This window comes from Gobius niger, assembly GCF_951799975.1.
Source record: "Gobius niger genome assembly, chromosome: 16".
In the NCBI taxonomy this organism is placed as follows: domain Eukaryota; kingdom Metazoa; phylum Chordata; class Actinopteri; order Gobiiformes; family Gobiidae; genus Gobius; species Gobius niger.
Window position 1 is genome coordinate 10372922 of NC_136867.1, and position 13898 is coordinate 10386819.

At 40.8% G+C, this 13898-nt stretch overlaps 2 protein-coding genes across 3 annotated transcripts in view; one reads left to right on the top strand and one right to left on the bottom strand.

Annotated features, from left to right (window-relative positions):
* The window catches only part of iah1 (isoamyl acetate hydrolyzing esterase 1 (putative)), an 87460-nt gene that overhangs the window by 62077 nt on the left and 11485 nt on the right, over window positions 1–13898 (bottom strand).
* On the top strand, window positions 9069–13828 carry LOC306975926 (14-3-3 protein zeta/delta-like). Of its 2 annotated transcripts, none has more exons than XM_079573738.1 (6): window positions 9069–9222; window positions 9616–10004; window positions 10876–11002; window positions 11547–11710; window positions 11786–11881; window positions 13024–13828. In XM_079573738.1, the coding sequence occupies exons 2-6, from the start codon at window positions 9711–9713 to the stop codon at window positions 13093–13095; spliced, it is 753 nt and encodes a 250-aa protein (XP_079429864.1). In that variant the 5' UTR covers window positions 9069–9222; window positions 9616–9710; the 3' UTR covers window positions 13096–13828. The 2 variants fall into 2 exon arrangements, with proteins under 2 accessions (XP_079429864.1, XP_079429865.1); XM_079573739.1 differs by having other exon boundaries at window positions 9101–9222; window positions 9696–10004.

Here is a 13898-nt window from a genome sequence, read left to right on the forward strand (position 1 = left end):
GCACCCATCTGAGGAGGCATTACCTGTGCCTGAGTGGGCTGTGGTGTTGTGCAGTAAACATTGCATTGCAGAGGAGACATTATGGATCTTTTTGGCATGCTTTCAGACATGTGACCCTTCCTTCTTCTTCTTTTTTTAAATTAGCGGAAAGAGCAGCAGTGTTTCTCCCCAAATTTAGTAGCGGGACTAGGGGAAGATGTTCACTCATGTCGGTATTGACATTGCGGGCTGGTCCTGCTGGTGAGAGTCTATTTGCCTTATACCTGCCGCTGGGAGGGGGACAGAGTGAAAGCGTTTTGCTGAGGGCCTGAGATGTTTATCACAAGCCTCTCAGTGATGACAGTAAAAACAGTTAGAGACAGTGAGGGCCTGGCACACCTGTACTCTCACACACGTACGGTCTTGCTTGTGCACGCCAACACACATTAAGAAAGCCCTGTCTGTTTGTTCTCACAGCAACAGAGCTCATTAGAATAGACAGAATATTTTATTCAGAAAGTAACTTCAAATAAAAATAATAATAACCACTCAAGTAAGAGTATATTACTGCTTGAGAACTGAGTATTGACATAATTTGACAAAATATAAAACAATGTTAAAATACTTTTTTTTTTAAAGAATACATCATTAAGATAAATGTTTAGATATGGTACAAGAAAGACATTTTTCCAATGTCAATAGCTTTGGTCACCTACAGATTTACTCACGGGGAGGGGAATGTTTTTACTCACGTACGAGTGAAAAGTACTTTGTAATAAAAGTCACTTCACCTACAACTTTGATTGAAAAGCTCTGTTTTCAGAGACACTTTGAACAGGCTGTTGCTCGAGGAACGCAGTCAAACAGAGCGCACTGCATTCCAACACCATAGAAAAGGTGTCAAAAGTACACTGCGTAATAATACAATACTCCAGTCTTCATGAGATCAGTATCTTTTCACTAACAGACGTGGCGGCAAATAAACTTATAAATAGATTTTGGTGTCGTAATGAAGGAATAGAAGGGGGCAGTTGGCATGAATGCAGACTGGAAGGTTGACGAGGTTGCCTGTTCTGCTCCTGCAGTGGAGAAGGTTATGAGTACAATTGGTTTGATTTGTGATGTTTCTTGTTTTGTTTGTTAATGTAGAGAGGCAGGCTGTCAGTGATGGACATGTGACAGACAGGAGATGGGTGATAGTCTTCCTGCTTATGCTTCAGGTCAGGTGGATAAAGCTGTTCTTCAGTTGGCTGGACCTGGCCCGTAGACTCCGCACCCTCCACAATTCAGAAGGCTTGGTGGCCCTGAATCGAGGGTGGAGGAGCTCTGATGATCTTCACAGTGGCTCTGACTGTGCACTGTCCCTGGATGAAGTGCTGGCACTGTACCACACAGTGATGTAGCTGGTCAGGGTGCTCTCTGCTGTCCCTATGTAGAAGGTGTACACGATGGGTGTTGCGTCTGGCATACTGTTTGTAGAGTAGTATCCCCTGTGATATGCACAGCCAGGAACTTAGAGCTGGCCATCCTCTCCACGGCAGCTGCCAGCACTGTTGACTGTGTATACAGTATGTCTATCGGGGTGGTCACTCACATACAGTAAGTAAGTCAGTAATAATAATAATAATGCATTTGTAAGTAAGTAAGTGCTTTATTTTTTTAATTGTACAATCGTACAACGAAATAGTGTTCAGGTGTTAGTCCCGAGCTGCCGTGCCACCACTCGTGGGTCAACCTTAGCAGCATGTTTTTGGAGGTCGTGGAAACCGTAGCACCCGGAGAAAACCTGGCCAGCACCTTCAGTGCTCCTCTGATCCTTAAGTTTATTTGTTTATTTGAGCAGTTGAAATTCTGCTCAAAAGGAGTGGGCCGAAGCAAAATCTTATAAACGGCCACCCCTGAAATACTTTGAAACAGTACACTGCCTCCTGGGTTTGACCCTGTTTCAGAGCGTGGTGTCCTGCACTGGTCAGCACCTCCTCCTTCCTCCATCTTCCTGCACAGCTCCCTCTGCCCCACAACAGTCTTTCATCATCTTCTGGGAAGAGTTTAGCAGTTAATCTGTTTTATTCCAGGACTCCCCTTTAAAAGAGATTCTTAATCTCAGTGGGACTTTCCTGGCTAAATAAAGGACAAATTAAAAATAACAAAAATTCTCCAGCGAACATCCATTAGCCAGATCAATAGAAGGCATGTGTGGCTTTTTTTTTGTTTCCTGTAGCGCCTCTTATGACGCCTCCACTGTGCTGCAACTGTGGGGGGTTCCCTCGGGGCCACCCCAGAGAAAACTATGATTGGGAAACTATGGGAAAATGTGTCTGGGAAATGTGTTGTCTGTAGTCTATTTTTTTTATAGAAATGTAGGAATGCTGTGTTTAACTGCACTGCTTGGAATTCCCTTTCAAACTGTGGTGTCGATATTATTTGAATAACTGATTACTTTTTCTATCGTTTTAACAAATTGATCGATTCATTATATTTTGTAAGTTATTGATATTATTTATGCAGAGGGTTCAATAGTTTTAGTCCATGATGAATTTCCTCCTGCACAAATCTAGATGCACATATGGCCATTGGGTAACAGGTTAGTGAAGGACTGAAAACCAGCTCTGCCACTTGCTGTGACAACTGCTCTCGCTCGTCAGGTTTGCTCTCTGTGGGTGAATTTGAAGTCAACATAGCACAAATCACAGCTCACCCACTTTATGAATATGAAGGAAGATAGTCAGTCATATAATCATTCTATTGTAAGCTTCATGGACCAAGGACTGTGAGTTTAAAACTAAAATTCAAACCCAGATGACAAAAACAATAATTCAACATAATTGTGTGAAATAAGTCACAAATGACCTTACTAAAGTCAAAGATTTAGAATTTGACAATTTGTCCGCAAAATATATACTTTGGTTTGACTTGAGCCACTCTGATTTGCAGTCTTAACATATTAATGCTAAGGTTTTTAATGGCATGTTCAGGGCGCAGCTGAGAATCCTCCCAGAACAGAATTGCAGTCAAACCTGACAGACGTCTTCAGGAGGAGAGGCAGTTGAAGGCTGAGGTCAGTGAGATGCTGGAATACAGCATTTCCAGTAATGAAACCATGAATTGTCATTTTAGGCACCAATATCTGTGCCACAAGGCATCTATTTGGAATAAAGGATATCATCCTTGAAGTGAGTGGACAGTGTCCTGGAGGAGTGCTCTAACAGCCTCTTAGGGTTCGGACTGTTCAGGACCAGAGTAGGTCCTGGGTCACTTCAGACACTTATTTGATATGGGTCACTTCAGACACTTATTTGATATATCAGGTTTTTTGCCCATAGCTTTTTATGTGGGAAATTTGGGGGGTAAAAAAACACATTTAGAAATATGTCCATTTGAAATAATTTAACAAATGGGTTTGTGTTTATGGGCCCCTCGTTGTTACGGTTCAGACACTTTTTACTTGGGTGGCCCAATAATACACTCATGGCACTGGGTGCTAAAAACACTCCACTCTACTTTGATTTGCATCCCTTCAATTTGTAATGTAATGCAAGCAACTTCATTGCAGCGTTGGAGATGACCAGATCATGCACATCAGCACATAAAACACATGATTTGGACTGGATTGATATCACACGAGAGTTGAAACTATTAAAGAAATAAGGTCCGTGATTTTTAAGTCCTTCTGTGAGTTCCATGTAAATGGAGCCGAATAACTGAAAGCAGTCTTTCCCACTTCAGTCTGCACTTTAGGCACAACATACTGTGTCATGCTCAGAATGAAGATTGCGCTGACTCTGCTTCATTTTTAAAAGACAAGATAAATAAGAAGGCAGCCTTCCAAGAAGTGCCTTGTAAATAAAAACATACCAATGAGAGAGTCGTCAAGCCTGAAGTCCAGGCCAATTCACTTTAGTAGTAGAGTAACAAATAGTGGTGAGTAAGAGGCCGACTGTTGGTTATGAAATCATGATACACTGTCCAACAAATCCAAGACACTGACATCTCCACAGTTTAGTTTAGTTTATAGTCAATAATAGGCAGGAATTTCGATAGTAAACTCCTATTAAAACTCAGCTTATTATTGAAATTTTCGATATGCAATTTAAAAGACAATTTATAATCAATTATAAAACTTAAAACTCAATACCAATTAAATTTTCTGGCCAGATTTAGTGTACTGTAGATTGACTCACACAAACTAATTCTCTCTTTCAACAAAGAGAAAAACATCAGTTTAGTTTTTCTGCATTCAAAACAAGTCGTAGATGACACGACTGATCCTGCACTTGATCAAAGGGTGATTGAAGATACTCAAAGGCCTTTGCAGGGCTGGGAGCTGAATAGGATATTTCTTCCAATGCCATTTATATACAGTGTAAAAAGCAAGGGCCCAAGTATATACCCTTGAGGCACTCCATTTTGGTGGTGCTGTGTAGCATGAATAAACAAATACGTAAAGAGATAAATCATTATTTCTCCCGATATGAAAGGGAGTAATTTATAATTTTATCACACTAATCTAACCTTCGGGTCCACAAAATAGTCTTTCCTTCAGAGTTGGTGTTTGGATTACAATTGAATTATTGAATTAAATGCCTCCTTTTGGGATGGATGGATGAATAATCCGATTGTAGGGGTCACTCTACAGGTGCGTGGAACTTAAACACCCAACAAATCTGTTGTCATTTATCAATGTTTCAGCCGATGGGAAATTGTTTTTTGTATGTGTGTGTTTGTGTGTGCATGCGCGTGTGTGAAAAAAATAGATCAGATATGGATTTTGCTAGATTGAATGCTACAGGCCTCTACACTGACTCAGTTTTCCTTCACACTACACTGTCTGAGCATGAGTCTGCCCGTGTGACACATTCAGTAGAATCTCTGTGACAAGTATGAGCCTGCACCAGTTTCTGTTGTCTTCAGTCCAACCGTCTCAGCTCAAGCACAACCCACGGCCCTGCAGACTGCCTTGGGTCTGCGGTGGGTCATGATGCAGCCTGCTACTGTGGGCCAAAGACAAGTGCTGTGGGTCAGAGTGCTGTGGGCCAGAGTCTGTTGGGGGTCAGAGTCTGCTGTCGGTCAGAGTCTGCTGTCGGTCAGAGTCTTCTTTAGGTCAGAGTCTGCTGTCGGTCAGAGTCTGCTGTCGGTCAGAATCTGCTGTCGGTCAGAATCTTCTTTAGGTCAGAGTCTGCTGTCGGTCAGAATCTGCTGTCGGTCAGAATCTTCTTTAGGTCAGAGTCTGCTGTCGGTCAGAGTCTGCTGTCGGTCAGAATCTTCTTTAGGTCAGAATCTTCTTTAGGTCAGAGTCTGCTGGGGGTCAGAGTCTTCTTTAGGTCAGAGTCTTCTGTCGGTCAGAGTCTGCTGGGGGTCGGAGTCTGCAGGGAGTAAGGGTGGTTCCTGATTCAGTCATCATAGGTCCTGTTTTCTAAGCTCTTGCTTTAGTTCTGGTTAAGATGGTCTTTTTGGTGTCAGTTGGTATCGGGAGGTTTCTGTTGAACTGAGGCCAAGTTTCTGAGGCTTGGAGCTCTTGAGGACTCCGATACACAGCCGTTAGGTGAGAGACAGTTACAAAGAAGGAGGGCTTAGGGAAAGCCTTTTTTTCTCTTAAGGAAGAGAGCTCTGAACTTTGTCTTTGATCCAGCAGAGGGCAGTATGAGACAACACATTCTAACAGCCCTGCCCAATTTTTTCCAAGTTACTTCTGTGCATCTAAAAATATCTTCTGTCTCGCTGTCGCTCTATAAGCCTGTACATACTGTACACACATACATACATTGAGAGAGAGAGAGAGAGAGAGAGAGAGAGAGACAGAGAGAGAGAGAGAGAGAGAGAGACAGAGAGAGAGAGAGAGAGAGAGAGAGAGAGAGAGAGAAAGAGAGAGAGAGAGAGAGAGAGAGAGATTTTACATGTAAGTCAAAAGGATACTTTAGTTTGTTTGTCACATTTCTTTGCTCCAGAGCTCAAATACATGTCTTTACACCAGAGTGAGCAGCAGGTCAATGCAACCCAAATGAGCTGTGCTATCCCATTAATCGATATATGGACAACATGCTTGGACAAGAGGCTGCTGCTGAATCATTGACACTTTGACCCTTTTACGGGAAATGACCTCTGCACATCCCGCTGCTCCACATTTAAAAGGATGCCTCTCAAATGCAGAACATAAAACTGTCCATCTGTGACGAGGGAGGAACATTGAGTCAACATATCACTGTGACTGCTAATCTGACAGCAGCTAACATAATTTCATTTAATACACAAACTGTTGTATTTGGATTGTGTTTTATGTCCTGTAAAGCAATTTTACACCAGACTAAATTGTACAAACAAACCTACAACTTGTCATAATGATGCACTCAGTCCTCCCTGAGGTCACATTTTGAGCTGAGTTCCGGCTGTAAAGATGAGTGTCATGAGCGATGCTGCTACTTGATCCTCCACTATGGGGTTTAAATGTAGCCTAGCCAGCCATACTACATTATATTCTCTGTTTATTCTAAACTTTTGAATACATTTCAAATTTAAAAGAGAAAGAAGTGAGTGTGACTGACCAGGCTAATTTAAATGAGTAAGGTGTTAAAATAAGCTGCTAGGGAGAAAGGCTGTGCTTACTCATTGGCAGATATAAGGATGTGACATCATACCCAGACGACTTTTTCACTATCACTCATCAGTGAAAGTCGTCTGACTGGTACTGCTTCATTTAAGAAATGCCAAGGTACAACGTGAGTTCTCTTTTACTCAGTTCAGTATAGGAAAACAACCTCCACTGCACCTTGAGAATAAGCGATTGGATGGAGAGGCTGAGCAGGCTGATGCCTCTGCTGCTATTGGAAGAAATGGGTGTAGAAGCTGAATCTAGATGAGATTAGATTTTTTAAAAACTTCAATATAATTGTTTGAAGGAACAAAATAATAAACATTCAAACTATTTGGTCTACCAACACCCCATGGACCTTGCCTTAAATCAGCTCCTTTGTGAAGGCTTCTGCTGCTACAGTATTTTGCCTGTACCTTTCATTTTTGTTCACTTTCATTCTCAGACAACCTTAGCTCACACTCTTCCCTTATGTGCACGCCATGAGAACCAGACATGTGCTACTAACATTCTTACAAGCAGTTCAGAAACTAGAACTAAAGCCTTGGGAATACCCAACCTATTAACTATCGCTATTTATAGACTGTTGGCCTACTGCAGACAAGGTACTTCATTTGTGAGAATCACTGAAATAACACTAACAATAGTCATTGTGACGTTTGAGGACAGTGTTTTATGAGGACTGTAATTAGATGATCAAGTGCTGCAGTGTTGTGCAATGATCTCAGCAAAGACAGTGTGTCTGGGAATAAGACAATTGGTCAGTTGTGTAGCTCTGTAATATATATGTAACAGAGAAGACATAGTGAAAAAGGTTAGCAGATAGGTTATTTATTTGTTTATTTACTGTGGATACAGTATGCAAGGCGGACACATTCAACCTGGACATATTCGGTTGATTCTAATTCTGCCCAAGCGCCGCTTTTATGAAAAATAATAATTGTAATAAAAAATAATAATAATTCACAAAAAATACTCAATACCAAAAAAGAAGAAGTTCCAAATAGAAATAGTTGGAAATATAAAAATTAAAATGCAGTTGGTTTGTGTCACATTGACCTCTCCTGTAAAGGCTTTGTGTTGCCTCCTTTGGCCAAGAAACCGTAATAGCTGACGAAAACATTGGCATGATTTTGAGTCCTTTTCTCAATTCAAAATCTATAGGTCCCCAAATTGCATCCAGTTTGATAAAGTGATCTCTTCCTGTTTTCAGTGGGATCAGGGCAAAGGCTGGGATGTTTTTGTGAGCTCAGGTTATCTCGAGCAGTGATTTGTTTGTTGAGTTTAGGACACATCCTTTTCCAGGTTATGTCAGAGAGAATATGACCAATGTGACTTCCTGTTCATAATCTCATGAAGTGATATTTCATAATTTTGTTTCTGCTCAGGTCACATAATGATGACACAGCATAATAATAAATATGTTTCTTTTGGCCATTGTTATGGAATATTTTTGTAAACATTGAAAAATGAAATAGAATCATTTGTAGCACATCACAATCAGAGCATTATTTTCTCATATTTACCATCGAGAGAATGGTATGTACTAAAAGGCAATATTTAGACACCCAGCCAGAAGAAAATGCGTCAAACACTGAATGCTTTATGACAATACAAATAATGGTCATGTATTATCTGAAAAGAAAAACGTATGATAGTAATGTTGTTGCGCAATTTCACCTTTGACTCAGATGTTCAGATTAAGTCCCTTTTGCTCAGGTGAGGACAGGATCTGGTATTCCTATATTAGTTGGCATTTTCCAAAACAGAAATCCTCCAATTCACTACGAGACCATTTAAAATGTTTCTGTGACGTGGTCCATGAACTGTCAAAGATAAGTTCTCAGTACATTTCACATTTCGTATAATAATACATCCATGATTTCAGAAGCAGCGATGCCATACTGAGGCTCCGTTTGTCGATTGCACACCCAACCCAACCCATATCCGTATATGACAGCAGACCATGCTGCACCATGAGTGGGACTGGAACAAAGGTGCTGTTTAAAAAGAGAATGGCTTGGGGGGTGTCACTGATCACGATATTTGTGTGTCTATACACCCACAAATACACATTCTCCGGTACCACTGCTGTGAAATCTAAGCCTATAGACAAATCGCGACAGATGATTTGCCTATAGTACAAGATATTTTGCAGTGGGGAGAATGTTGATCAAGAAACAAGTGGCTTTAAAAATCCTCACATACAGGGACAGGTGAATTTAAGCTGCCGTGTGATGTGTGTAGGCCACAGTCTATCGTGTCTATATTAAAAGCTGAAGCGTGGGGCTGTGTGGGGTGCCACGCCTGCCTACTACACAGTGCAGAGGCTGTAAAAACCACGACAAAAGGCGGGCGCTCATTGGCTGATTATCACCATGGCAGTGCCATGACGATGCGCTCTGCAAGTAGGAAGCCCCGCCTACTGCAGTCAAACCTTTACTCAAGACCCGCCTCTTTTCCCACAGCAGAATCGTGATTGGTCAATACCCTGGGGTCTTACTGTCAATCAACAGCGATCCAGATTTACAATTGGAGTGCTGGCGCACAGGCTTACCGCTCCGTCTCAGCAAGTTTAGGTGGTTTTTCACCGCCGTTTTCTGTCTCTCTGGTCAACCCTCAAGCCGTATCAATCCGTGAAGCAAAATTGAAATTCGGTAGGTAGGAACCCAAATTATTTTACTGTTTTATGTTCATACTCGCGATCTGGTTATGCTGGATCGAGATCAGTGTGGTGAAAGCTTTGTGAGTGTATGCGAAGTGCTCATGGTCGAGTTGAGGAGAAAGGAGTGGCCAGTGTGCTCTTGCTAGGTTTGGCTCAGGCTAGCCTGCCTCGCTAGCAGCTAGCCTCTCCAGACAGCTTTGTGGCGTGTGCTCAACGCGAACTCCACTGGTATTTTACTCGGAATTGCGTGAATAATCGTAGATAGCTTTTGTGTTTGAACACAGTCTGTTGATCCGAACAAAACATCGTCACTATATGCCGTTTCTAATGCGTACACGGCGTTCTTTAGCATGTGTTTTTTCACACGCCTTCCCTTTTCCCCCAGGTTAATTTATTGCAGTGGTATCGCTACCTTTCCCAGCCAAGCACCACAGAAACTCGACATCTTTTCTCTGTCCCGGCCAGAAAGCAATTTAAAGAATGGATACAGATGAGCTCATCCAGAAGGCCAAGCTGGCAGAGCAAGCCGAGCGCTATGAAGACATGGCAGATTGCATGAAGACCGTCACACAGTCGGGAGTGCCGCTGGAGATCGAGCACAGGAACCTGCTGTCCGTGGCTTACAAGAACGTGGTCGGGGCGAGGCGGTCTGCCTGGAGGATGTTGTCCAGCATCGGCACCAAAACAGACCCGAGTGACAAGAAACACAAGCTGGTCAAGGAGTATCAGGAGAAAGTGGAGAATGAGCTGAGGGATATCTGCAACACTGTCTTGGTAATCTGTTACATTCTTATTTTTGACATTTCACATTTTGCCCAAAGATTATAACCGAACATATTATTTCTGAAGACCTGATATTTAAAAGGCATTATTATCTTCGTTTTTGATATTATATAAGCAAAAAACAATCTAATGTTATATCACTTTTTCTATATTCTGTAGGTTGTTCTCTTGGCTAAATGTTGCCTACTGGCCTAGGGAGCACAAGGAAGTGTTATGTAGTCCTCCCGCAGCCCTTGCCTTTTGGCTATTTGAAACAATTGGTTTCAACTTTGGGTTTGGGGTTTGTTTTTACAAAGAGTCACTGAGCACCTCGGTGTGAGGATCAAAGGATGATTTTTGGGAGATTAAAATGCTGATTATGTCATGATCATGTCACCTCATGTTTAAATTTGACATAAGGCAACTATTGTTTCTAAAATTTACAAACAGATTTATTTGCACTGTTCATTTTATCCCCTCTGAGCCTCTTCCCAGAATGGTACCTGTTCATATGAAGTTGACGCCCAAATGTGTCAGAGCTCGTGCCTTAACTTGTCTGTGGCATTGCTGCAGACTTACAGCCTGACTCTGTTAAGGCCATGGAAGCTCTGCTGTTAAAATATATAGATGAATGCAATTTGTATGTTTTTGAAATGTGCATAATTTGTAAATAGAAAACTTTTATTAATCTATTAGTTTAAAGTTGAAACTGAAAGTATATATTTTGCATACCTAAGTCACTTAAAGACTCTTGTCATTATTTTCCTCCATTTCTTGAAATCAAACTTCTCAATCTGGAGTTGTGTGTTCTGTATGATGCTTGGAAAATTCACAAAGTGAAACCATGAGAGAGCAGCAGCTGACCCGTTCGTTCTCTCCACAGGGGTTGCTGGATGATTATTTAATCCCAAAATCAAAGGATGAACCAGATAGTAATGTTTTTTATCTGAAGATGAAGGGGGATTACCACCGTTACCTGGCTGAGGTAGCCAGTGAAGCTGATAAAAAGGGTAGGTTCCTTCCCTAGACACCGTTGTTCTTACTGTTCGTACTTTCAGCTGAGTTTCAGCTTCTCCCTTAGAGAAGTGCTTCATTTGATCCTCTGTTTTGATTTTTTTTGAAGATCCGGTAAAGATTTTAGATTATGCAATAGTGCTTAATGGGTGTGTTTTGGTAACTGTCCTAGCATGTTCCCCAATCCCTCACACAATGGCGCATCGCACACTCGTATCCAAGGTATATTTATTCAAGAAAGATAACATTTTGGCAGGGCCACACCTACTCAGTCACCAGCTGCTATGAGGAGATCCTCATCGCTCTGTGTCCTGTAAAATGCGCTATACAAGTGGATTCTCTTCCCTGTTTTAATAAAACAAATCACTATAATCTTTTAAATTAGAAGGTGGGATATGGTAAGAAACTGTAAATTCTCAATGTGCCTTGCTACAGGCTTTTTATTGAAGAGACATAAAATTAATCTTAATTCTTGTGGAAAACCTCAAACCGTCCAAATCTGTGCCATCACCCAAATCTTTTATTTATTTATTTTCTCAGAAACTACTGACAAGTCCAAAGTAGCGTATGAGGAGGCACTGAATTGCTGTAAGGAAAAGATGGAATCTACTCACCCCATCCGCCTGGGCCTGGCTCTGAATTATTCGGTCTTCTATTATGAAATTCTTAACTCGCCCAAGGAAGCCTGTTCCCTGGCCAAAAAGGTTTGTATTTCACACAAGATAACTTCACCATTACCAGTCAGTTCTGATCAATATTACTTCACATCGTTCTTGTAGGCCTTTGATGATGCCATTGCTGATCTGGACAAACTAAGTGAGGATTCCTACAAGGACAGCACTCTGATCATGCAGCTATTGAGAGACAACCTGACAGTAAGTTTCTGCTCTCACTGTGCTGCACTGTAGAGTGACAGAGTCTGACTGTGTGCACTCTGTCTACTGCACCAACGACTTGAGCGTTAGTTAATCAGAACTACTGCTGTGTTAATCTTGAATAAGATGGTGTCATCTCACAGTGGTAGTTTGTGAGCTCTTTCTTCCACATGCCATCTGTTGTGGAATGAACATTTCATATAATTTATAACAAAATCTATCATGGACAACATCCTTGGCACCCGAATTGAGAATTGCTATATTAAGCTCAGAGGGGGAATTATTTTTATTCACCGACATTGCAATATCAAGGGCTGCCTTTTCAATTTTTTCGAGATGCCAATATTTTAAGGGTACTTGGTTTACGATGCCGACACCTGAACTATACTTGGTATCATCTACAACCATGAAACGGTGTCAATTTTATCCATAACTTTCTTTAGTCATTTATTGAAGTGGGAACAACCAAGTAACTTTCTTTTGTGCAATCTGAGGAACCACCAGACATCAAAGCCTGATATCTAAAAGATATCATTCTTTTCAGCATCATCAGTAGTATCTGAAGTTTATTTCCAATACCATACTGTTACTGTTCTTAACAATACACAGCCATAATCCTGTACTTGAAAGAACAATCTTAGAAATGGAATAAAGTAAAGTCTTTTCAATTTTAAAGATTAGTATACTTATTGTTCACATATTAAACTAAACAACCCTCAAGTATACATGCGATTTATAATCATTTCAGGTACTTGTCCCGCTCAAAAGAATCTGGTGACAACAATCACAATTACAATACTAAAGATTGTAATTGTAAAAGTATATTAAGCGAAAAAGCCTGATCAATTTCTCGTTAATCACAATTGTGCGATTTGCGGTTAATTTATCAGCTGATGGCCCAAATATAAGGCACATGTCACTTCATCGCCTGCCACACTGATATATTTATATTATTTTTAATATGACACATAATGTAATGTAATGCACATATGTCTATAATGACATGGGGCTTGTCCCAAGAGTACTTGGTTGACAATGGCTGCCTCCAGTCTGAGGCAAAAGCATTTTTTTCATGAACAAAATTGATGCAAAATGCAATGTGTGTGTATATTCCCAGCATCTAATCTCTCTTGCCTTCACAGCTATGGACATCAGACAACGCTGGTGAAGAGGGTGATGGAGATGGCGGAGACGCCGGCGAAAATGAGAACTAAAACAACTTAATCATCATTCCTGAATGCTCTTCTCATTCTTCCTATGATTCCCGTTGCTTAGAGTTGTGAATGGAAATGTCAATAAAATATTTCACTGTTTAGATTTGAAGTAATGGAAAAACTCGTCCATTCCTTTGGTTTGTACTGTCTTGTATATGTGCAGTTTTACCTCTACTTGCATAACCTGCCATTAACTTTAAATGTTCCTTTGACTGGAAATTCAATGAACGCCATTTGGACTTTTGTTTTACAGAAATTGTTGCACATAAAATGCCTTCTCCAACCTTTTGTTTCCATCTCAACGATTATGTGGTACGGTTGGAGCATTTGAGGTTTATCAATGGCTACAGCGCAGGAGAATCCGGTGTTCATTTCAAGTTGGCAACAATTGTAATCCAACCTTGTTAAGAACGGTTGTTTTAAATGGTTTTCTTTGCTGTTTCAATCCAATGTCCACTGAAGCATGGCTCTGGCGCTTTTCTCATCAAACGGGGTTCTATTATAAGCATTTGTCTTGGTTGTCTTAGATTTCACACTGGAATGGGAGCAAATGCTGTATCACGTTGTAAATGGTTGAACTGGTAAATTTCCATACAGATTTTTACACAGTTGTTCATCTGTCCAGTGATTGTCATAAAAGATCAGAACCACTATTGATTTAATATTCACTCAGCAGTACTCAAAACTTTGAGGCACTGTTTGGATTCCAGTGTATTGGCTAACATTAAAAATAAAGCATTTTATAAATCTGCATTGGCTTGTGTTTTATGAAGTGTCCTTGAAAGCGTGCTAATTTTATAGTT

Coding starts and splice junctions, on each gene's coding strand:
- LOC306975926 (XM_079573738.1), top strand. CDS start 9,711: ATGGATACAGATGAGCTCATCCAGAAGGCCAAGCTGGCAGAGCAAGCC. Junction 10,005..10,875: donor ATATCTGCAACACTGTCTTG/GTAATCTGTTAC, acceptor TTCTCTCCACAG/GGGTTGCTGGATGATTATTT. Junction 11,003..11,546: donor CAGTGAAGCTGATAAAAAGG/GTAGGTTCCTTC, acceptor TTATTTTCTCAG/AAACTACTGACAAGTCCAAA.